Genomic DNA, 26829 nt, shown 5'->3' on the forward strand with positions numbered 1-26829 from the left:
TTGACAATGATGCCACAAATGGACACTAAACATCAATTGGCAATTATGGTTGCTACATTCACACTTCACAATTTTATTCGATTACATGAGTTGGATATACCCATTGATAGTGGTATAGAAATCGAACCAAGAGCAGATTATGATTTGTTTAACGAGAATCGTAAAGCTGTAATGAAAGAAGTACAACTTAATATAGCGAAGGAAATTTGGAACGTCTTGTAATGAAAATTATATTTGTAAACGTTTATGATTTGGAGCTTATAATGAAATTTTAATTATTATCGTTTATTGTTTGTGCTATTTAATAACATAGACAATGTTGCTAGTTCAAACAAACGATAAAATCAAATCCGATACATCATAAATCAATAATAATAATAATAATAATAATAATAATAATAATAGTAATAATTAATAATAATAATAATAATAATAATAATTAAAATTTCATTATAAGCCAAAAATAAGCCAAAATTTTTAAAAAATTAGTAAAACCTTTTTAACAACCTTTTTAAAAATTAGTTTATAAACCATATGTCATTAAACTTAACAACCTTTTTAACGTTTTAAATTTTATTAGGTTACAAAAGTAAATTTTAAATAATAGAAAGTTACCAAAGATAATTTATATAAAAAGTGGCTACCAATGGAAATAAGAAAAACTAGAAGGCTAGAATTTAACTTTTTCTTTTTTAATCACATACGTACTCATATTTTTATTAATTATGTAATTAAGTGAACCACATGATTTATGAACTAATGGTTGCATTTAGCATTTATGGGGGATCAAATAATAAGGGCTTGAGAGAATAGAGTTAAACACCCCAACCCCTTATTGTTATTGAGGTAGAGTCAACTATCATGCTTAAGTACCAAGTAGTATATGAGATTCCTTAAAAGGTACTCTTTATTGGTATAAAAACTTCCCAGTTCATACTATATTTTCCTTAAAAATGATTCAAAGTACAGCTATTCATACGTAGTACTTCGTATTAAAAATGATTCAAAAGTACTACGAGTACTATTATTCATACTATAATAACCTCTTATAGTCCTATTCATTCTTCATTGTTGCGATATTTTCAATGTCATCTTGAACCTTTTTTGCGACTCGAAGAGAAAATTAAAAAGAGTCGAAGAAATATTTCATGAATTTAATTTTAAAATTGGGAGATGATAAATTGGGAAGTAAATTAAATGAGAGAGAAAAGGCTTGATACAGAGCAACAGCTAGAAGAAGACTTGAGTTTATGCTTTTTTTTTTTTTTTCCTTTTTGATAAATTATTTTTTATTTTTCTATATCTTATTTTAGTTTTATATAAGGTAAAATTGCGAATTCAATTAGCGGTTTTATATAAGGTAAAATCACTAATTGATGGATTGTTTAGCATCATTTTTTGTTTTCAGTTTTCTTTTTCTTTTTTTTTTTAAAAAAAAATAAAAAATAAAAAACCAAAAATTGAAAACATGATAAAGGTGTTTTCAATTTTTTGTTGTCGGTTTCAAAATTATCATGACCTTAATAAGCTTGACTAATTTTTGATTCATTATATGCCATATATCATATGATTTTGAAAAATAAAAAATCAAAAAACAGAAAACCAAATCAATGCCAAACGAAATTAGCGGTTTTGTTCTTGAAAAAAAAAGAAAAAAAAAAACTTTAAAAAGGATGATGTGGACGGTGGCCATGGTATGTAAAGAATTTTGATAAAAAATAAATAAATAAAAATAAAAAGTAGCATAATTGTGGAATTTTAATTTATTATGAGGTATAAAAGAAAATAAAATCAAAGTAATATGAACAGAAAGGATCGAAGGGGTACAATGCTAACCTTTTTTTTTTTTTTTTTTTTTTATTTTGACATTGAGCATAAATAAAGACTTTTGACTTTTTGAGTTTTGACTTATATAAAAGGAACATGATATTTGGTAGCCGTGTCGGGTGGATCATGAAATTCACAAGTACACAAACAATAATAAATTGTAGAAGTGGCAAGTAGTTTGGCCTATAAATATCATAGGAACATGAACAAAATTAATCAAGCTACATAAAAAGTGTTTGGGTCCAATTTAGTCCAATTGGGCCTGGTCACTGAATGATCCAATTAAAAGCCCAAGGTTAAGGTTCAACTCTCCAAATGTGCTAAAGTCAAAAATCAACATCCTCAAAGCCATGTCAAGGTCAGTCAACGGCCCAATCAGCTTGGCCCAGCCCAACTGACTTCCGGGCCCAATCCGCCTCCTTCATTAGCCAAGGTATAAAAGCCAACAATTTGGTCAATTCTTGGTAAGACAAAAAAGCCTCAAGCAACTAAACTCTTGCACAGCTTTCTCTCTCTAATATACTGACTTAAGCATCGGAGGGGCCTTCCTCGGCGTCCCCCCGAGGCTAGTTTACGTGTATTTGTTGTGCAGGAAACCCTCGGCTCCTGCGTCGTTCGGACCGAGACCAAGTTCCCTCAAGATAAAAGGATCTTCCGAGATTCGATTGTTTTCATCCGAAACAATTTGGCGCCGTCTGTGGGGAACGCTACTAAATTTCGCGTCAGTCATCAAACACTCCGGCAGTCGCCATGACTAAGAGTGGAAAGAGTTCCAAGAAGGCTAAGAAGGGAGGAGGCCGGATTACGGTGAGGGAACGCCAGCCGGTTTATCCCTCCCCGGAGCAAGCCTCTTCCGAATCGGAGGCCCCCATTTCTCCGGAAAGGGAAGCCTCAAGAGGTCCTAGCCTCCAGGAGGAGAACACCTCGCACCACACTCGGCAGCCGGGGCCATCCCCGAGACCGAGTGGCTCAGGAGCGAGGAACTCCCCGCCGCGCCATAGCGTGCAATCCAGGTCACATCCGCGGGAGACTCCTCCCTCCGGACCCTCCACCGAGGAAGTGGCCAGAGCAGTGGCCATCTGCATGGAGTTCCTTAAAGCTCAAGGGGCTCCAATCCAGATGCCTGATGATCACCAGCCGAGAAACCTGAAAAGGAGGATCGGTCAGGATGATGGTGGACAAGTTCCACCACATAGAGAGCTCGGCCAGAGGTGGCGAGGGGACACCCGAAACTCCAGTAAGGAGAGGAGGAGGAACCCTCAACCCTCTGACCACTCTGAAGCTCAGAATTCCATGGGGCCCTCCAAGGACCCGGAATTCGCCCGCCAAAGCGTTCACGAACGCTTGGGTTCGAGGGAGGTGAGTGTGCATAGCCGCCTCACCTTCCCAGAGGATACCGGACCCCACCCAACCTTGTCTCAGCCGGGGACGAAAACCACTTCCACCTCTGAGAGAGGAGGGAGCGAGGTCCCTGAGGCCGGGTACAAGGGGAAGGCGGTCATGGTTCCATCGAACTCGCCCTTCCAGAAGTGGATTCTGGAAGAGCATGTGCCAACGGTCAAAATCCCGGCACATATTACTTACGATGGTACCTCAGATCCTAAGGATCACATTGCCTCTTACGAGGGGCACATGTATCTGAACCCGAGGTCTGAGGCTACCTGGTGTAAATACTTTTCTACGACCCTCAAAGGTGTTGCCCAATCCTGGATCACCAAAGGGCTCAAGGAAGGCTCCATAACCGGTTGGAACGACCTCTCCAACAAGTTCAAGAGCAAATTCTCTACGGCCAACCGCCGAGAGAAGACCACTGCAGAGCTAATGAGTCTGCAGCAGGCGGAGGACGAGAGCCTCCGCGACTATCTGACTCACTTCAGCAACGAGTCATCCGGAATCACAAGCCTGGATCAAGGCCTGGCCGTGTTCGCGCTACGGAACGGCCTCCAAGCTGGAAAGTTCCTGGACTTCATGGTCATGCATCCCCCGCAGACCCTGGAGGAAGCCTTGGAAGCATCGGACAGGTTCATCCGAGCCGAGGAGTGGAACAGATCCAGGTCTCAGTCTCGTCCGAGAATTGACAAGCCGAAAGGGCAGCAGCCCGAAGTCTCGGCGCAGAGGAAAGGGAAGGCTAAGGCCTCAGAACCGTCCTCTGCTGCCGAGCCGAAGAAGGAAAGACACTTTCCCTACACGGGAAGGTACGATTCATACGCTCCACTCTCCCTTCCCCGTGCTAAGATTTTCAGCACGACGAAGGACGAGGGGAGATTCAAAAAACCTCGTCCGTTGCCTCCCTGGCATCAGACGAGGGGAAAGGACCAGTGGTGCGAGTTCCATGACTCACCCGGACATCGCACCGAGGACTGCGTCCAGCTGAAGGACCAGATTGAGGATCTGGTCCGCAAGGGGTACCTGAGCCAATACCTCGCGGACAGGCGCGAGGAGAAAAAAGCTGAAAAAGATTCTCGGCAGGACCTCAACTTCGCTCGGAAGAAGGATAAGGGACCTCAGGGCAAGGAGTCCCTCGACATCCTAGTTATTTCCGGGGGAATCTCGCGAGGCACAGCCAAACGCCAACTGAGGGGTCTAACCCATCAGATTCATCAGGCTGAGCTTCGGCAGTCCCAGTCACCGGCGCCGAACATCCTGTTCACAGCCGAAGACTGTGAGGGGGTGGTATACCCCCACGATGACCCACTAGTAATCATTCTGGGCATCGCCAACCGCAACGTCTGGCGGACCCTCGTCGACGGCGGTAGCGGGGCGAACATCCTCTTCCGAGGAGCGTTCGACCAGCTGAGGATGGGAGCCGAGCACCTGGCCCCCGCACCCTACCCGGTGTCTGGATTCAACGGCTCTTCCTCGTATCCTGACGGGAAGATTACACTTCCTGTCACCATCGGCGAAGGCCGAGCAGCTAGGAATATCATGGCCGAATTTTTGGTCGTAGATGCTCCATCTGCATACAACGTGATCATGGGGAGACCCCTCATTCACGGCATTCAAGGAGTCGTCTCCACGTATCATCAAATCATGATATACGTTTCAGACGAGGGACGCTCCGAGAAAATAAAGGGCAGTCAAGAAGAAGCCCGCCGATGCAATCACCTCAAGCCATCCACGTCTCGCCGAGGCGACCGTGGCGATGGGGAGGAAAAGCACCGGGACCGAAACGCCAAAAAGCCGAGAGGCTCAGACGTTTCGGCTAATGAAGCCCCAGACAACGAGAAATCTGATGGGGGCCAAAAGGCTGACTCCGCCTCAGAGCCGAACGACTCTGATGGCCAGCCGCGGTCAGGAAAGTCTGCTAATATTGATAGTAGGCCGGAATTCGAGGAATCCAACTCTAAGAGCATGGAGACGGATGACCTGACCGAGTCAATAGAACTGACCGTAGGAGATCCGAACAGATGTGTTAGCATCGGGTCGTCACTGGAGCCAAACACCCGTGCGGCACTCGTCCAACTCCTACGGGCCAGTGGAGACGTGTTCGCCTTCTCAGCCGCAGAAATGCCCGGGATTGATCCGGACTTCGTCTCCCATAGGCTTAATGTCGACCCCTCCAGTCGACCCGTTAAGCAGAAAAAGCGGAACTACTCCGCCGAAAAGAACCAGAACATCGCAGCTGAGGTCGATAAGCTCCTAGATGCTGGGTTCATTGAACCCTGTCAGTATCCGGAGTGGCTGGCCAATGTTGTAATGGTTCAGAAGGCAAATGGTAACTGGAGGATGTGCGTTGACTTCACGGACCTGAATAGGGCATGTCCCAAGGACTCCTATCCGCTGCCGAGGATCGACCAACTGGTCGACTCGACAAGCGGGCATGCTCTGCTCAGTTTCATGGACGCATTCTCGGGATACCATCAGATCTTCATGCACCCCGAGGACCGAGCTAAAACAGCGTTCATAACAAGTTCCGGGTTGTACAATTACAGAATGATGCCCTTCGGATTGAAAAATGCGGGGGCAACATATCAGAGGTTGGTTGATCAGGTTTTCGCCGAGCAAAAAGGCCGAAACATGGAGGTTTATGTTGACGACTCAATCGTCAAAAGCATAAAAGAAAAAGATCATGTCACGGACCTAGCCGAAACCTTCGCCACCCTCAGAAAATACAAAATGAAGCTGAATCCGAAGAAATGTGTCTTCGGCGTGAAGTCAGGCAAGTTCCTCGGCTTCATGGTCAGCAAGAGGGGGATTGATGCAAACCCCGCCAAAGTACAAGCTGCTTTAGACCTCCCCGAGCCGAAGACAAAAAGGGATATTCAGCGTCTAGCCGGGAGAATGGCTGCCTTGTCCAGGTTCATCTCACGAGCCTCAGACAAAGGGCTCCCTTTCTTCAAGGCGCTGAAGCTCCAAAATTCAAAAGGCATTGAATGGGGAGACGAACAAAAGTCAGCCTTTCAGCAGCTCCGTGAACACCTGGCTCAACTCCCAACACTGGCAAGGCCAGTCGTAGGAGACATCCTATACTTATACGTGGCGGTCAGTCCAGCCACGGTAAGCGCGGTGCTGCTAAGGGAAGAAGAAAAAGTTCAACAGCCGATCTATTTCGTCAGCCACACCCTGACGGATGCCGAGACGCGCTACCCATTGTTAGAAAAAGTGGCTTATGCAGTGGTGGTGGCTGCTCGGAAGTTGCGACCCTATTTTGATTCTCATCAAATAGCGGTTCTAACTGATCAGCCGTTAGAGAAAGTCCTCGGCAAGGTTGAAAAATCCGGTAGACTAGCAAAGTGGGCTTTCGAGCTCACCGAGTTCAGTATCGGTTATCAGCCGAGAACAGCCATCAAGGCGCAAGCCTTGGCAGACTTCTTGGCCGAGTGCTCCTATCAGGAGACTCTGGATGCAAGGAGGAAAATCTGGACCGTCTTCACGGATGGGTCCTCCACCGTGAACGGTTCGGGGGCAGGGGTCGTCATCACCTCTCCCGAAGGCAAAACCTTCGAGTATGCACTAAAATTTTCATTCAAAGCCTCTAACAACGAGGCCGAATATGAAGCAGCCATTGCTGGCTTAGACCTGTGCATATCGTTGGAAGCCGAGCATGTCTACCTCAAGACAGATTCTCAGCTGGTCGCCAATCAGATCCGGGGGGAGTATGAGGCTAAAGAGCCTTCAATGGCAGCTTACCTCACAAGGATCAAATCGACAATTGCGAAGCTGAGATCTTTCGAAGTAGAGCTGATCCCAAGGGGTCAAAATGCTCAAGCGGACGCACTCTCCAAACTTGCAAGCTCAACTCTGACTGAGTTAAGCCGTTCTGTCTATGTGGAGGTGCGCCGAGAAAAGAGTGTAGCCGAAGCAATATCAATCTGCTGCGCTGCACTCGAGCCGAGCTGGATGGATGACATCCTGGCTTATAAACTCAGGGACGAGCTCCCCGAGGATAGGAATTCGGCCTCCAAGATAAAGCGGATCAGTTCACGATTCCTCGTCTTCGGCGGCCAACTCCTCAGAAAATCCTTCTCCGCTCCATTATTGAAATGCGTGGGTCCAACGGATGCCGACTATATTCTCCGAGAGATTCACCTCGGCATCTGCGGAAACCACATAGGAGGGAGAACCTTAGCCCACAAAGCTCTCAGGGCAGGGTATTTTTGGCCTACAATGATCTCGGATGCAAAGAACATGGTCAGTAAATGCGAGAAATGCCAAAAATTTGCACCGGTAATCCATCGGCCATGCCTAGATCTCCAGCCAATTCTTAATCCTCTTCCATTTGCACAATGGGGTTGGATATTCTGGGACCCTTTCCCGAGGCCCCATACAAAAGAAAGTGGCTGATAGTCGGAATCGACTATTTCAGCAAATGGATTGAAGCGGAAGCTGCTTCAAGCATATCTGAGCAAACTGTCAGACAGTTCATCTGGCAGAACATAATAACTCGGTTCGGCATCCCAAAAGTTTTTGTGTTCGACCACGGCAGACAGTTTGACAACCTGCCCTTGCGCCGATACACTGATCAATTCGGGATAAAATTGGCTTACTCCGCGGTTTGCCACCCTCAGAGTAATGGCCAAGCCGAAGCCGCAAATAAACAGATCCTTAACGCTCTCAGAAAAAGAGTAGAGGATCAAAAGTCCAAGTGGGTAGAGGAACTTCCGGGAACCCTCTGGTCACTCCGGACAACCGAGAAGGAGGCAACGGGGCATTCACCTTTTCAGCTGGTGTATGGATCCGAAGCAGTGCTTCCAGTGGAAGTGGGCTCAGAAAGCCTACGAGTGAATCTCTTCTCAGCCGAGGAAAATGAGCAGCTCATGAAAGAGTCCCTCGACTTCCTTGACGAGATTAGAGATCTAGCCCGAGAAAGGATGGCTGCACACAAGCTCAGAATGAGCAAGTCCTACAACCGAAGAGTCTATCAACGACCTCTCAGAGTTGGGGATTTAGTTTTGAGGAATGCTGCAGCTGTTCAAAAAAGTCGCATTCATGGCAAACTCTGAGCATCTTGGGAGGGACCTTATGAAATTTATCAAGAGCTTCAGCCCGGTACCTTCAGACTCAAACAAATGGATGGCACCGAGCTGAAAAACCATTGGAATGCCGATGTGCTCAAAAAATACTATGTGTAAATCCTTCGGATAGTACAATCTATGTAAGTACACTGATTTTGTTTACAAAAAGGCCATCGAGCCAGTATTCATTCAGATTGCGTGTATTCTTTAAGTCTTTATGCTTTCTACGGTTTTTCAAAAATTCAAGGTTTCATTCGGCGCTGTCCGGGGTATTGCATAATGATGCCTTGTACCTCGACAAGCTGTAAAACCTGCCAAAAAAGGATACAAGCCCGAAGTATTGCATAGTGATGCCTTGTACTTCGGAGAAGCTGTTCCTTTGGGCAAAAAGGCCATAGACTTATCCGAAACATAGCCTAAAAAATAGGAACTGATAAAGCCCCGAAGTATTGCATAGTGATGCCTTGTACTTCGGATGAATCAGTTCCGGGTGGTAGTTGCAACTCTGAAGTATTGCATGATGATGCCTCGTACTTCAGATAAACTGCTGCCCCGGCATGGTGTTTCGGATAGTTGTTCCCTTGGATGAATTGAAGAAAGTGTCACAAGAGTACCATCTCTAGAGTGAAAACTCTCAGGTGGGAAATCAGTACTTTAAAAACAGATGTAGAAAATAAAGCAAAGTGTTCAAAGATCCTCGGCTTAGCCGAGAAAAATTATCAGCCATTCCAGAATTCAGAAGACCTCATCTTCAGATTTCTGGGGGGGCAGAGGGAAATAGAGAAATGGCACAACTGATCTAATACCCTTCAGCTCAGCCGAAGTTTGATACTTATGTCAGTTTTTTCACAAGTTGAAAACATCCGAGTACAAACGACAAAAAGAAGTCTCAGCAGAAATGATTCTCGCTAGCCGAAGTTCTGCACTTAGCAAATATTTGAAAGATCATTCAAAGAAAGCAGTAAAGTGCGAAGACTGGTAAAGCGAAGAAAAAAAATATACACAAGAAAGCTGAGAAAGTGAACTTCTTTGAAATAAAAATGTTGAATTACAAAAATAGTCGGCAGCCGCCCACAAGCGGAAAGTAACAGCTGCCGAAATACGTACAGGCAAAATAAAAATATAATAAGCTGTTGTACGATAAGGCAAGCTGAAGCAAAAAAAAACAAAAGGCAAAAATTCAGAAAGCGGCAAGTCTAAAGTTGAGCGCATGATGAACCGCAAGATTCTGAAGACGACTGCCCGAGTTCCTATGCTTCAGCCTGAGGATCAGACTGATCAGCTTCATTGGGCCCAATGGTGGTCTCAGCTCCAGCAGCAGAAGAAGCAGGCTTTGCACTCTGCCGAGCCTCCCTTTCCCTCTGCTCAGCCTCCAACTCCATCCTCTCAGCTTCTTCCTCGGCTTCCTCAGCCTTAAGGATTTCAGCTTCGATTGGAGTGGCATACTTCATGTGAGGGTCTTCGGGATCTTGGACCCATTCAGCACATTTGGACCAGTCCAGCTTCGGCTCAGCATGAAGGCAGACCCTTCGGCACACTCTGAACCCGTTTCTAAAACCCATTTCATACTCTTCTTGGGTATAGATACGGACTTTGAGTAGAGCCTCAGCATCGGCCAACTTCTTCTTCGTCTCCTCCAAGTCTTCCTCGGATCTCTTCAGCTCATCGACGAGCTTGGAGGAGGAGCCTTTCAGCTCGGTAAACTCTTGCTGAACCTGGGAAGCCTCGGCCTGAACTTGGACCATTTCTTCCTTCTTGGCAGTGAGCTGATCCTCAGCCTCTTGTAGCTTAGCTCTTTGAGCTTCAGCAGCAGCAGCAGCCCTTGAGAGTTGGACATCCCTAGCTTGGAGCATCTCTTCAGCAGCCATTCTGCTGGCTTCAAGAGATTCTAGCTGATGCTGCACCTCAGCCTGTGCAGCAGCTCCTTGGATTCGGCTCTCGATAGCAGCCTTGAACTTGGAGATGTCCACCCCCAGGTGCTCTTGGAGGAATTTTTCCCCTTCCATCAGTGGGGGAAAAACCTCCATCTCCATAGCATCACAGAAGGTTTTCAGAGCTTCGGCAGCTTTTTTACCGTACTCCTCAACCTCCTGCTGCTTCTCTTCAGCTGCTGCTTGCTTCAGCTTAGCAAGCTTAACTTCCTCTTCAGCCACCTTCCTTTCGTGCACAGCAGCGTCAACCCTATCTTGTAGGGTATCAATCAGCTCTACAGTGAGAGTCTGATTGTGCACGAACTGAAAACAGGGGCACAAGTTAAAAAAGTAAAAAATAATAGCTGAAAGGTTGAGTTCAGAAAGAAATCAAGGCAAGGAGAATTACCTGCATCATCAGCAGTTGGTTGGACCTGGCAGGGTCAGGAACTGATCTGCTGGATTCGCCCATCCCAGCAGTGGCCTTCAGCGACCAAATCCTTGCCCTATCTACTTCGGACAGGCCAGCAAAATCGCCGAAGTAGGCTGCAGCACCTTCTCGGTTCTGACCCCATATGAGGTCCCAGATGTGGTCTGGGACTGGAATTCGGGGGGCCGAGAAACCCATTTCTCCAGACTGCAGCGTCTGGAAGGAAGGGAAGGATGACGATGGAGCCTCTTTAGCTTTGGGTGGCTCAACGTCCTCCTCCTTCTCAGAAGAGTCAATTATTGTGACCTCTTCTTCTTCAGGTGTGAGGACGAAGGCCCCAACCTCTCTGGCAATGTCCGCCGTGAAACCCTCAGCACTGGGCATCACGGCGTCTCCATCCTTGTCCTCGGCGGCACTCTCTCGAGCTTCTTCCAGAACCTCTCCCTTAGGTTTGGGAGTTCTCTGATCCACCTCCATCTCGGGGGTGGCGGAGAGGCCCTTGGGGGTGATTGAGGCGGTGGCCGGGGAACCCTCGGCGATCCATTGCCTTCCCCGGGTTCCCTTATTTCAACGCCGAGGGTCATCGGCCTCCGCTGAAAGTCATGCGGGCCGATGATGGCCATTCTTCGGCGCCTCTTCTGAAGCGGCTGCTCGTCCATACCCGAGTCTGAAGACTCTTCTTGTACTTGGTCTTCGGGACGAACAGGGGCTTTCCCTTCTCTGTGTCTGTTACTCTCTTCAGACTGTAACAGACAGGGGGGAAGAAGAGTGTGAGTAAAAAAAAAAAAGAAAGAAGAAGAAAGACAAAGTTAAGTCTAAAGGCTCACCGAGGTCTTCAGCAAAGCCTCGTCTTCTTCAGCTGCCCTAGCCGCAGCTTCTTCAGCAACTCTGGAGGACCCTTCTCCACCTTCACAAGCTTCAATAACCCGTGCAACCTCTTCGGCTGTACGGGCAGCTTCAGCTTCTTCTTCCAGCAGCTGAAACAAGGGATCCCTCTTCTTCCACCAAGGCTTCTGCCTCTGATACAGAGCAACAGCCTCAATTTGGAAGTGGGAAGAGTCTAGGTGAACCTCTCGGCGCCTTGGTTCAGTGATAGGGGGAGCCCGATCAGTTACGACTCGTTCTCGGTTGACGCCAAGGCGAGCGTAATCAATGCCGACGTTGGTCTCGTCCCGTTCTGAAAAAGAAAAGGGGAGAAGTCAATTCAGTTAGTTCGGCACATCACAAGAAAGCAAAATGAAAGAAGAAAAGAGATAATTAAAAGGCCTCGGCCCCAGCCGAAGAAGATTACCATCCCTAAACTTTCGGCTGAGGCCGACAGCTGCCAGCATATTCTCTTGGAAAACATAGTGCGTATCGGGGAGCCAAGTCTCCGGGATATGCTGCATTCGGCCGCTGCCTCCCCGGTTCGGCAGCTTGCCGAAGATGTTCTGCTGATTAAGGTTCGGGTCTGGCCCGCTATCTTCGGGAGGACCTAAACTTCCCATATCAGGATCCGGCTCGGCAAGATACCGGGGAGCGCTGAAAACGTAAGGGTGGCTCGGCTCCGTGGGTGCCCTAACCCAAATCCATTGACCTCTCCAGTCCTTGTCTGAAGAGTCGTTCGGCCACATGGTTAGGAACGGGGGCCGAGACTCAATCCGATACCACCCAGAGCCATGGCATCCGTGCCCACTTTGAATGTTTGGCACTAGCCGATGGAGCCTTCTGAAGCAATGCAGGTTCGGCACGTACCTGAAGAATTTGCAGACCCATAAGTACGTCATTACCCTTCGGATGCTGGTGGGGGTCAGCTGGCACAGGGAAATGTTGTAATGGATCAGCAAGTCTCGGACGAAAACGTCCAAAGGGAACCTCAGCCCATACTGAAGCTGTCTCGTGTACACCCCCACATACCCCGGGGGTGGACGATGGATTCTATCGGATGCTGAGGGCATTCGGCACCAATATCCATCAGCTTCAAAAATGCCGTAGTGCAACTCAATTTGCTCGGCAAATCGATATTGATCGGCGTTCTCTACCCACCATGAGTAGGGGCGGTTCTTTATCATGGCCGAAGCGACTTCGGCATTCTCCCACTCTGAAAACCCAGGGAGGATATCCCAAAGGACAGCGGGAATTTCATCGTCCCGTCCAGAAGCACTCGGCAAATCGATAAAAGGATCTTCCGAGATTCGCCTGTTTTCATCCGAAACAATTTGGTGCCGTCAGCAGGGTCAGACTCTGTCCTTCGTCCATTCCAGGTCCCAATCCTGTCCCTGGGATCGGGGATTAGCCTTGCTCTTCTTGGAGCACGGGCTCCACCTCTAACTCCCCTCACCATTGACGAATTTCGAAGGAAAAAGTCGAAAAAGGGGAAAGAGTGCAAAGTCGAAGAAAGATGAAATAAAATCAAAGGAATTTACCTTGATCTGAAGCAAAAGCCGCCGATTTACGAATTGGTAGTGACAAGTCTCAGCTTCTAAGCTTAATGCTCGGGGAATTTGCGAAGTTTTGATGCGGGCTCTTGAGCGTTCTTGAGAATTCTGGGTTTGTGTTGATGAGTGAGTGGGGAGAGAAGACGCGCCTCTATTTATATCTCCAGAAATGGGAATTCAAGGAGTCTGCGTTTCAATTTCTCTCAAGCACCCCACTAAGTAACCGTTAAACACACGACCTTGCAGTTAAATCGCCCACTACCCATCCAACTTCCGCAATTATCCACATTAACTGTTGTTATCTCATTAATCATGGGTTAATTACGGTTTAAATTCACATTTTTGGATTAACAAATCATTCACTTCCCTCCTTTTCTGATTAAATCAAACCCGACCCGTCATCCTTCCAAATCGGGTCTGGGGGGCAAGTTGTTTGGGTCCAATTTAGTCCAATTGGGCCTGGTCACTGAATGATCCAATTAAAAGCCCAAGGTTAAGGTTCAACTCTCCAAATGTGCTAAAGTCAAAAATCAACATCCTCAAAGCCATGTCAAGGTCAGTCAACGGCCCAATCAGCTTGGCCCAGCCCAACTGACTTCCGGGCCCAATCCGCCTCCTTCATTAGCCAAGGTATAAAAGCCAACAATTTGGTCAATTCTTGGTAAGACAAAAAAGCCTCAAGCAACTAAACTCTTGCACAGCTTTCTCTCTCTAATATACTGACTTAAGCATCGGAGGGGCCTTCCTCGGCGTCCCCCCCGAGGCTAGTTTACGTGTATTTGTTGTGCAGGAAACCCTCGGCTCCTGCGTCGTTCGGACCGAGACCAAGTTCCCTCAAGATAAAAGGATCTTCCGAGATTCGATTGTTTTCATCCGAAACAAAAAGTAATTTGCTTTCATCATCATAAATAAAATTAACAAACGTGAAACTTGTTTGTGTTAATAAGTAGCTAGTGATGGGAAACTTAAAAGCAATGGTTCATTTGCCAAAATGTGTTGCACTGAAAGCAACATATGGTGACGCACCATTTAAGTATTTGGGCGTAGAAGATGATGGCAAACTTGCATATTCCACTGATAAAGTGGTGAGCGAGCAAGCCAAGTTTGCTGTAGAGTCTGCTGGTAATGGCATTGCCCATATTAGATCTTGCTTTAACAACAAATACTGGGTCAGGTATCAATGCTAGCTAATCTTAACCTCTTTTTTTAGGTCCGATTATATAACGCACTTACTTTTTTTTAAAGTTTGAGCATACACTATTTTCTTTAAAGCTTAAATTGTATGACCTAGTTTAGTTTACCTTATTACTTATTGCAGATCAAATAAAAAAAAAAAGTTCAAATTAGATCATATCAGAAAAAATAAGTTTGGATTAGATCATATTAGAAAAAATAAGTTCAGATCAGATCGTATCTGAAAAAAATAAGTCTATACATACTTTTAATGTTTTATGTAAGATTTTTAATTGCTTTAATTTCGTAATTTATTACTGTCTCCATTTGCACTATTTATTGGACTTACTTTGACAAATGTTTGTGATTTACATATAAGATAAAAAAATATATATATAATCTTGTAGGTACTTGTTCAAATACTCGCGTTGAATAGATTATTAATTTTCAATTATTATAATTTATACTTATTGATAACTAAAGATATTATTGATCAATGATTTGCGTTGGCATACATGCCCTAGAGAAATGGAGCAAATAATAGAATACGGATGGATACTACTAGAAATAGGTCGTTTTCCGATGGAATCGTTCTGACGGACCTAAATTCCGTCGGAAAATTTGAATTTTCCGACGGAATTAGGGTCTTTCAGAAAATTCCGTCGGAAAAGGTACATTACGACGAAAAATCTGTCGGAATTTTTGCGACGGAAATTAATTCCCTCGGAAATATAGGCTTATTCCGTCGGAAAGTTAAATTTCCGGCGGAATTAAAATCCGTCGAAAATTTCCAACGGAATATTCCCTTGGAAGTCCCAAATATTCCGACGGATTAATATTCCATCGGAAATTTCCGTCGGAATCTTAATTAAAAAAAAAAAAACCCTAAAACACTAAACCCTACATTTTATGAGAGCCGCCACCCCTTATTTCCTCCTCTCTCTCCTTCTTTTCCCTTTCTCTCTCCTCTCCTCTAAAACTTCTCTGATCTCTCCTCTCACTCTCTCCTTCCATGTTCTCTTCTCCGCCCTTTCACCCATCTCCTCTTCGATTTCTTGTCCCCTTTCACTCTCCTCTTCGATTTCTTCTCCCCTTTTACTCTCTCAATCCTCCTTTCCATCAACAACAACGACTGTCAACAACCACCACCAACGTCAACCACCACCGCCAAAGCCAACGTCAACAACGGCGCAATAACCAACAATTTTATGTAATTGTAATATTAATTTATAATTTTTATTAGATAATTATTGTATATTTATATATTTCCTTTAATTTTTGTTGTTTAATTATTGTTTTTTTTACAAATTTTTGTATGAAATTCTGATTAAATATGTAGATGTACTGGTTTTGATTTTTTTGTGTGGTATTTTTCGATTTTGTTGTGTTAATTTTCGTATTTTTGGGCTAATTTCTATTTTTTTGGGGTTAATTTTCAAATTTTCAAGTTTTTTGGTGTGGTGGTGTCGGTGGTGGTGTGTGAAGGTGGGATAGGGGTTAGGGTTGGTGTCGGTGTCCCTTTCATCCTCTCATTTTTTTTTTCTGAATTTTTCGGTTTGTTTTCTAGGTGGGTGTGCAGTGGTGGACGGTGGTTCTGGGTTGGGTTTGGTGGGTTTGGGTTGGGTGTCTGGGTGGGGTGGGGTGTGGGTTATTAGATGGGTCTGGGTTTGGTTTGGTGGGTCTGGGTCTGGGTGGGTTGGGGTGTCTGGGTGGGGTTAGGTGTCTGGGTGTGGGAAAATGGGTTGGGGACGTGGTGGGTGGAGTGGGCCGGTTGTGGGGGTGGATCTGGGTGGGGAAAATGGTGCCTTTTTTTTTATTTACTTTTTCGACGGAATTTTCCGTCAGAATATACCGCCTCCGACGGAAAATTCCGTCGGTACATCTCCCCCACCGACGGAAATATCCGTCGGAACATAACCCACTTCGACGAAAATTTTCGTCGGAACCTTGCGACGGATTTTCACTTAAAGTCAACAAAAGCGCCGACAAAACATAATCCGTCGGAATAGACCTTTCCGACTGAATATCGCGAAATTCCTACACAGTGTATTCCGAGGGTGCTTTCCGACGGAATTCCGTCGGAAATGGGCATTTCCGACGGAATTTTAGGGTTTTCCGACGGATTTTTTCAGTCGTTGATTGACTGTTTTCTAGTAGTGGGAATATGAAATATACAATATACTTCCTCCTTTCTAATAATATTGCAACAACTACACTTTTGCACTATTTGTCATGCTTGTTTAACCACATATTATGACTTATATATTAAATAAAATGTATTCATGTGGGATCTTGTTAGATTCTTCTTGTAAAATACATACACAATATCAACTATTTATAAATTTTTACATTTATAGAATTATAGATATTTAACATATAAAATGTGTTTTGGGATGCGTAATTTCATCCTTGTTGCAATATTAATGGAACGGGGGAAGTATATTATTACGAATCTAACAAGCAAGACCCCATTTGATATATTTTTTCCATATATATTAGTATATATAAGGTCAAAGTTTGATCTATTCAAACAATCAAATCAGATCAAATTAGAAAAAATCAGTTCAGATCAGATAAGTAAAAATAAAGTGAATAAAACAGAGCCTAAGTTTTAAAACTCGTGGTCAAATAGGTTATACATTTATCAAATAAGATATTGTTTAATTTTCCTTATATCTCAGATCATATCACATTAGAAGCAAAATATATATATATATATATATATATATATATATATATATATATATATATATATATAAGATTTTTAAAAATATCATATTTTATTCACAAATTTTCATATGTAGTCGGCCACACGGTGTGGCTGCGGTTACTCGATTAGTAAGGGGGTACTCGGGCAGGTGTTACTTGGTCAGTTAAGGTTACCCAATTGGTTAGGGGTTACATACTCGGTCGTTTAGGGGTTACTCGGTCGATTAGGGGTTATTCGGTTGGTCATGAGTTACCCGGTTAGTGTTTAGGTGTCAGCTTGCTTAAAAAAACACTATATTCTATTAACATAAATTTGATCAAATGTTTTTCTACTACAATTATAATTCTTCTGTTTTATTAATTGCGCCATTTCTTTATTTGATATTCTTTATTCACCTTTTGCTTGTGTTGACACACAAAAAACTCAACTACCCTTATTCACATTTGATAACAACCATTATTACCCCCACTTCTCTCATTTGATTATATCACATGGACAAATTTGACGCAACCATATTTGATTTTTCTTAAATCTTTTGCCCATACCAAATGATGTGATTAAAAAAATGTAGGAAGTTTTGATGAATAAAAAGTTATACCACAAGTGTAAGCGTCTGTTGTTAGCAGAAACTTAACAAATACGGGTCAAATCTCAGGGAGACAAGTTATACTAATTTTTGCCCAATTATTATAAGCTATTTCAAAATACGAAGAGTGATTTGATAATTAATTGACTAAACTAGGACAATATTGAAAATAAGGTTGTTCTCAAATAAATAAATGTCTAGGACATACGTTTGGTCCACTATGCTTATACCAATCCAAGAAATGCAAACAATTCATCAATAAGTATTTATTAATAAGATTGTTAGTTGGTTTTGTTAGGTTTTTATCAAGTATTTTGATTGTTGGCCTTATTTTGTTATTATTAATATTTCAAAATTTCAAATTCAGTTATCGCAAAAAATAAAAGTAAATAAAATAAAATTATAGCTTGTGGGTTTGGTATAGTAATTTTATTTTACTTTAAAGTCACAATGCTTTGGAATGATTGTATTTTGTTTTAAATATATTGTTAAACCTAATTGAAACTTATTATTTAAAGAGTAGAGAAGCTAACGCGCGCGCCATAACTAGTCATGTTTAAATAGCTCTTTAGTTGTTGGTAGTATTAATGAAAGAAAATATGTAAACAAGTATTTTTTAGGTGTATAAATGTCCGCACCACTGTTCTTAAAAGTTCAAAAAAAAAAAAAATTAATACTGATGAGTGCAAATAAACATTTTAATGGGTATAATTGTACAGACACTATTTATAAGAGTTAAATCACACAAAGGAAAGACTTAGATGCAATTATCATCATAATAATGGGGGCATATAAGTAAACAAACATTTTAAGGATATAATTGTTCTCACACTATTCATAAGTGTTTTGTTAAACTTTTAAAAAAGTAGGGATTAAAGTATGTATATTGTCTAATTATGATCAAGTCTAATAATATTTCATACTAAGATAACTATAATGGTACTGTTGATATTGATATAATATTTAATATACGATTGAAACTATATGTATATTGTTTAATTATTAAATACTACAACAATAGTAGTATTTATAGTTTCTTAAAAAATATTAGTAACATTGTAGTTATCTTAGTATAAATAAATTATTTTAATTATGTATATTGTTTTATTATTAATATTATCACGCTTTTAAATTATTAATAATTTATTGTTAATTGTAGTAGAACTTGTAATTACTTGTTAACTATTATTCTGTTGGCTAATGCTTTTACTTTGACCATAAAAATATATTTGGTCGCTAAAAATTATAATTAACTATTAAATATTAAATAGTCTACAGACGAATGAATCAAATAAAACCAACATGACTATATTGTGTTTTATGTATTGAGAATTCGAGAGCAATTTAGAGGATCTATTTTCTTATTAAAAAAAAGTCAAGATTGCATATGAGAATAATTTTAGGAACAAATGGAGTAATTTTTAGTGTAAATGTATTTATAATAAGTTTCAATCAAGTCCAAAATGTTGCAATAAGTTTTAATCAGATTCAGTAGTTTGAAATTATTAGCTAGGTTTAGTCAGGTCTAATCCGTTCCATACAATTCAATCAGCGCAACTCTTATTAATGGTGAGCATGCATGGATCAAATTGGATTTTGAATTCGATATCCCAATAATTTGGAATATCCAAATCCGATTTGAAAAGTTTCTGGATATTCATTATCTGAACATTTTTGGATCGGATATACTCCCTCCGTCCCTAATCTACATGTCTATTTTCCATTTTTCACGAGAATTAAGGAACTTGGAGATTCCTTAAAACTCATGATTGAGAAATCAAATATGTATGTAGGGTTAGAGAGAGATAGAAAGAAAGAAAAAGTAGTTGGTAATTATTGAAGAGATGGAGAGAGAAAGTGTTGGAAAATGTTGTTAAAAGTACAAAAAAAATAAAATAAAAATAATGACAACTTAGGCATGTAGTTTTGAAACCCTAAAATAGGAAGTAGGGATGTAGATAAGGGACGAAGGGAGTACCAAATATTTTCATGATGCATTTAATCTCATTGAGTTTTATCGACATGATGCAAAAAGAAAAGTAAATGAAATGCTAAATTTTCACGTACAGATCATCTGAAAGCGAAAACTGGATAGTTGCAGCAGCAAAAGATCCGGTGGAAGACAAAACGGCATGGAATTGTACTTTGTTTAGGGCCAACGTTAGCGATGATGGCAAGACGGTGAAATTTGTTCATGTTCAACTTGGAAAAAATGTAGGGAGACGTGATATTGCCTCGGATCGTGACATGTACTTGTGTTTGGAACCTCTTGCCACCGCTGAAGACGTATCTACCGTGGTGGATTACGGAACCATTGTTGTATTGCCCCGATATATTGCACTAAAGGACCAAAATGGTTTCTTTCTCAATACATTTGAGTTTTTGACCTCGATTCACTTTGTCTTATTCATGAATAAAGATGTGGGACAGACAGGAAATGTATTAGAGATCTTTACCACGCGTGATGGCCACATTTATCTGAAGAGTGTTACTTTAGGTTTATTTTGGAGAACCAAATCCCCATCTCATGACCCAGCTATTGAAGGTGTAACTACTTGCACTAAAGAATACGAAGACGAAGAAAATGATCCTACTGATACCGACATGTTATTTTCAGTGGCTAGCGTTGCCAAGGGTATTGTTGCTCTTCGTCACCTAAACACTAACAAATTCTTGGAAAGGATAGAGGGCAGTCAAAGGAAAGGGTCAATCGTAGAGCCTATATATTGTTTAAACCGCACTTCAAATACTATAACAAACGAGGCGGTTCACTTAAGAGTGGTGGAACCTATAGTGAAGCGAGAAGTCAATGTTTTCGAATTCCATCTAGATAGAGCTAGGATCTACAGTCGCAAGCCTCTCACGTTGGCTGAAGGAGTAGTCAATAACCCAACTGACCAAGTGCAAGACTACACACTTCAACTTACCTATACTAAAACATCGACTTCAACTTGGAATACAAGCTCATCCTGGGCTGTGAGTACCAGCGTTTCAATTTCTAGCGGCATCCCAGTCATTGGAGAGATATCCATTGAAATTGGAGCAGAATACTCAGAGCAGTACGATATGGGAGGATCTGTAGAAGAATCTGAGCAAGTGCAAAGCACTTTCACTGTCAAAGTGCCACCCAAGAAGAAAGCAACCGTAAGTGCTATAGCAACAAGAGGAAAGTGTGATGTTCCCTATTCGTACGATCAGGTTGATCATATGCCTAACGGAGATATCAAAAGGACTACTATGTCAGATGGTGTTTACACTGGTGTTAATGCCTACAACTTCAGTTCCCGTGTTCGCTACGAACCCCTCTGATTGCCTCCATATCCATCAAATCATTGGAACTATCAACAACTATGTTGCCCATCTTGTTTCTTTCTTGCTAGCTGTGTGTTTTACATGCATTTGCTCATTGTTTGGTTTTTCAAATTTTCTGAATTATGCTCCTATATAAACTTGTGTGTCAACTCTTTCAGTCTCGCTCCCTTAGCCTAACCCAGCCCCTTACTAAATTACTCTTCTCAAAACCAAGTTTAAAGTTTTAAACATTTAAGCATTGCCAACTCTTTCAATAACTGAAATAATGTCCTATTACACGCCAGGAAATTTAAAGGACACATGTCTTTTTTTTTTATATATATATTTTAAGTTTCAACTAAAGTGGAAAAAAAAAATAAAAAAAATAAAACCTACCTAAGAGCAATTTAAATACACAATAGTAAAATTCTTTATTGAAAAACATATACTTTATATTTAGCCAACAGGATTAACCATGCATCGCACGGGCTAAATACTAATTTTTTTAATAACCAAAAAATTAACAATTAATAGTGGGCTTTCGAATATTGAAAGGGTTTAATAGCTTCATTAAGAATATTGAACATGATAATCAAATTTATCATTTGAAGCAATAGGTTTTCATAATTAATGTCAACACCTTCAATATCAAATCAATATATGGTTACTTCTAATATCAAAGCTAATAGATTTTCAAACAGCAACTTTGGTCCAACCAATATCATGTTTTGTCGATATTAGAAGTATGTTTAAACGAACTATTGTCAATATTTGTACAAAGATAAAAGGTATAATCACAGTTTGGGATTACAAAGTAGCAACATGTCCAAAAGATATAAATAACATAATAGAGTTCAAATGAAAAAGAGCAAGTCGAAATGTAGTAAGACATAATAGCCGTAATACGATGCCAAGCTTCACACCTTCACTTGAATGACCAAAAAGCACAATCATGGTTTACGCAGGGGACACTTTGAAAGCCGGAGGAGATTTGGAAATCATCTACACCACCACTTTATCCCCCTTGTAATCTTCTCTCCACAAATCATGTATGTTATTCCATTCCTTATGTTGCATAGCCTAATCTGGTCACGTGAGTTCCTTTTAACATAGAGACATGACGGGTACTTTTTATTCATCTAAACATCAACTGGCGTTTCAGGCCCCAGGAAGTCCAAATGAGATCTCGCAAAATCCAATGACACATTCTACAAAATTGATTGTCAACATAGGAATGGCAACATCACAACAAAGCTAATTTCATATATTCAAATTCAATTATATAAAATCCATTTCTATTTTTGCATTCCATTGCATAATCATTGACCCACTATTGTAAGTAACAATGCATAATCACTAACCTACATACTATTGTAAGTAATAACGTTTATGTAAGTAACAATGCATAATATACTTATTGATGATTAATTTTTACATTTGTAATTAACAATGTAATAATTAATCACATCAATAAGTATATTCTGAAATCTATTTAGGTGTATGCATGAGTAATCAAGGCAAAACATAATCATAGTACATGAATCTAATTTGGATGTATGCATGAGTAATCAAGGCAAAACATTAACATAGTACAATAATCTAATTTAGTTGTACGCATGAGTAATCAAGTTAACATTATCATAGTACAAGTCTAATCAAACACCACATGCATTATTGAAGTTTTGGTTCATCATGAAGCTAATCATTGTAGTTTTTTAAATTTGGGGGGGGGGGGTGGGGAATTTAGCCTCTTATTTAGTATTAGGTTGTTTTTTAACCAAGTCATAGTCTTTATACCAAAATTTTATAAATGAATATCAGCTTCAAAACAAGCCTAATAAGAGGGTATCCAAATAACGGCAAAAATTGCACTTTCATATAAATCCCTTACCAATCTACCTACATTAATGTAAGGTTGCGTGAAAGTCGATCTGAACTCAGGCTGTCCCTCGACCTCATCAAGGCCATCAACATCATTTGAACTCCCATCAGAGAGAACAATGATATTGGGGTCAATGGTGTTGGGGATCTCTATTCCTCCCCTAAAAACAGTCACATGAAAGCACATATTTCCCTCGTACATTATTTCAAGCACGTCTTCTAGCTGGATGTCGTTCTCGTCCATGAAATTTTCCCATCCTTTGCCAAAGTGTGTCTCCACCCAATTTCCATAAAGTGTGTAAAGCAAATAGATGGAGTACACCTTAGTATCCTCTCCTCGTTGAACTTTAACAATGAAAACACCTCTAACCAGCTTATTAAACTTGTTAGGAATTGGCTGTAAAGGTGCATAATATTTAGGATAATACCATAAGAAAATCAAGGCATGTTATGAAATTCCATCACATGCAAGAGTATATAAATACCAAGGTGTGTAACATGGAATGGTCAATCACAACATCAAAGCTTAGCTTTGTATTTGGCGCCATGATTACCTAAACAAAATAATAGCCATTATGTATTGAATATAAAACATAAACTCAAACACATAAGTTATAGATAACTACCATTCAAACCAATACCAAAATAGTCTGTATACAACCTTTTCATTCAGTTACAGCTACATACACATGGAGGTACAACTAACTTCATAAAGCTTAAAACATGGTACACTCTAAATTACCACTAACTTGGTCAATGCCTCCATTTAGTAAACCGAATCATCTCCTAACTAGGTAGTCATGCACAACTCCACTATACATAGCCGGGTAATGTTAAAGATAAAGACATGCTTCTAAACTAAATGACTTAATAATGTTCAATCACATGGTGTGAAAAATATTCTGTTAATATAGACTAAAAAAAATAGTTACTAAAATTAGCAAGTTAGACAAGAGTTTTTGGAATGGCTAAAAGTTAAAGCTAAAACTCCGAGACATATATTATAATAATAATAAAAACTTCCTCCAAAAAAAATATTAATAATCTAAACAATTGTTTTTTTATTTTTTACTTCACAGGCAAAACTGACCACTCCAAAAAGAAACATTTGTCAAACTTAGCTCAGACACTTTATAAATCCAGCACAATACTAAATTTTTACTTTTAAATCAAATCTCAAACATTCAAACTCATAGATCTGGGGATTGTCTTGTATATTCATGGCCAGGTATCTATGTGTCGTTTGGTAATTGGTAGCGAATTATACACATACAAGGTCCTTACTTATAAGATTTTATTCCTCGTTTGGTAATATACAGAGCCTAAGCACCGAATAACCAAAGCATATGTATACTTTATAATTAAATTGCAAATGACATGCAACAATTATACGAGATGTAATTTCCTAAATTTTAGGTTGTCATCCACAACATACATAATTTAAATTAAATCAACTCAAAAAAACCAACTAAAAACAAAAAAAAAAAAAAAACCCGTAAATCATCCAATTAAGATAAAAAAGACCATATTCAGCAACAGAAGTAACAACTTAAAGTACTAATGCATAAAAATCACGTTTTTAGGACAAAACAAGTCAAAATAATGTAGATCTGGGTCTAATTTCGGCAAATAACTAGTTCGATTAGTATTAAGGTTGTAAAGGTATACCTGAACAAGAGAATTTCCGTACCTTGATGCCTGTTGATCGGTTCAAACCACCAAGCGCCGCTTGTGGAAGGCCACAACAGAAGGTTGACCAACCGAAGTTTGTTCGGCACCGGGAAAAATGGATAAAGCAACAAAGGAATTGAAGGACTTTTAGGAGGAGTGTTTAAGAGGATATGGGTGAAAAAGGAGAGAGAAGAATAAGATTAAAGGATATTTGTGTGAGGTGTTTCTGGGGATATTCAAGGTTAGGGTTTAATTGGGTGATACTACATGGTTAATTAGACTTTAAATAATATTACTAAATAATATTGTCGACATCTTTTTGGTTCAATCGAAAAATTATTCCAATAAAATAATATGTTACCCAATATTATTGAGAGCATACATATTACTATTTGTTAAAATATAAAACACACACCTTCTTGGGACAATCATTTATTATAAAACTTATGCTTTATTTAAACTCTTACACTGCTTGAAGTTCCAACTTGTATTACCATTATTATAGTATAAAATTATTATTTAGACATTGATTCACCAAAAATAAAACTTGTTACTCTAATATATTCGTTGTTTTTATTCCACAACGAATGTCATTTTATTACTTAATTAATGTTAGTTTCGTTGTAAAACATACAAATACAACTATCTTTATACCTATACCTATAAATATTTCCATTTTTATCTAATTATTTAACTTAAATTAATGTTTTAAAATCTTAAGGTACTTTTTTCATTTTGAATTTATTTAAAATCCAAGGCATCACCAGAGACACAAACTAGTTTAACTTTTTATAAAAAAATAAGATCTTATACAACCTGTTACTATACTTTGCTATAACGTCCCGACACTTAATACATCTTATTTATTTAACTTATTATTGTACCTTACTTAACCCCAACTGAAGTTACTACATCATATTCAACTTAATTAGTAGTAATTAAAACTTAAATACGAATCAATTATTCAACTTATTGGCACTATGTTATAACTTATGGCCATTATTTAGCTTATTATACAATATAATATTAGATCGTATAGAGTTAACCTATTCTTACGTAATTAGATACTCCTAAAATGCACTAGTAGAATCAATTCAACTTATTGGCCATATGGTAACCTTTGTGGCCATCGCCTAACTTATTAAATCTATTAGATCTTATACACCTTGTTATTATACGTACCTGACTAGACCTTACGGACACTTATTAGCTTTTATATCCTTAAATTATTATTGTACCTTATTATTTACCCCAACACAAGTTACTACATCTTATGCAACCTAATTAGGATGTGGCATAACTTATTTAAGAATCACTTCAACTCTATAGGCCATATATTATAATAGTTGTCCATTATTTAGCTTATTATGCTGTATAGTATTAGATCGTATAGAGTTAACCTATTCTTACATAATTAGATACTCCTAAAATGCACTAGTAGAATCAATTCAACTTATTGGCCATATGGTAACCTTTGTGGCCATCGCCTAACTTATTAAATCTATTAGATCTTATACACCGTGTTATTATACGTACCTGACTAGACCTTACTGACACTTATTAGCTGTTATATCCTTAACTTATTATTGTACCTTATTATTTACCCTAACACAAGTCACTACATCTTATGCATCCTAATTAGGAGGTAGCATACCCAAAGGTTTGATAAGTGAGATATAAATATTTAAATCCAAAAAACTTCTTTTAATATACTTTTAGATAAGGTATACGTCTATTAAATTGAGAACATTAAATTTATAATTCGCACATATAATATATACGGATTGCAAATAACTAAGATCATGTAGATTAGTTTGTCTTTGTTATGTTTTAATTTGAATATTAGATTAGTTTTCAATTTATTTTTTATGGAAACCGATTCATGTTGATTAGTTTACGCTTCGTGTAAATGACTTTATATGACTTCAAGTGCACTTATATACATGGAATATTATTATACATGCTTAATAAAATGGTCGTTACATATTATGAGCATTAATGGGTGTAGAGTTGCTTGTGGTCGAAACATATGTGATTAATTATATTTTAAACTCTATTGAATAAAAACAAAATAAAAAAAAATATACTAGGACTCATTGTAACTTTATTTGTAAGTTTTTTTACATTTTTTTTTTGTTTTACTCACCAAATTCAAACAAGTAGTTGATGCCTCACCTTTTTAATAAATATGCCATGTACAAGCTGAATTCAAATTAATGTGTTGCCTTGTTTAAAAAAATAAAATAAAAAAAAATCAAGATTAGCTTGTTGGAAACCCGTCATCCATTCCATTTTGTATGTAAGGGTCTGTCAAATATGTACATCTCTAACTAATTTTTTTTTTGTTTTGTTTTTTTTTTTTTTAAACAAGGCAACACATTAATAATCAAGCTACTAAAAAAGAAATTTGCTTTCATCATCATAAATAAAATTAACAAACGTGAAACTTGTTTGTGTTAATAAGTAGCTAGTGTTGCA

The 26829-nt window shown here is 39.9% G+C and overlaps 1 protein-coding gene across 1 annotated transcript; it reads left to right on the forward strand.

Annotated features, from left to right (window-relative positions):
* Window positions 1-6: 6 nt before the first annotated feature.
* LOC110711576 lies at window positions 7-20998 on the forward strand. Its single transcript, XM_021889984.1, has 3 exons — window positions 7-168; window positions 13990-14213; window positions 19572-20998. The coding sequence occupies exons 1-3, from the start codon at window positions 7-9 to the stop codon at window positions 20815-20817; spliced, it is 1632 nt and encodes a 543-aa protein (XP_021745676.1). The 3' UTR covers window positions 20818-20998.
* The last annotated feature ends 5831 nt before the right edge of the window (window positions 20999-26829 follow it).

Source organism: Chenopodium quinoa, unplaced genomic scaffold (assembly GCF_001683475.1).
Source record: "Chenopodium quinoa cultivar QQ74 unplaced genomic scaffold, ASM168347v1, whole genome shotgun sequence".
Lineage (NCBI taxonomy): Eukaryota > Viridiplantae > Streptophyta > Magnoliopsida > Caryophyllales > Amaranthaceae > Chenopodium > Chenopodium quinoa.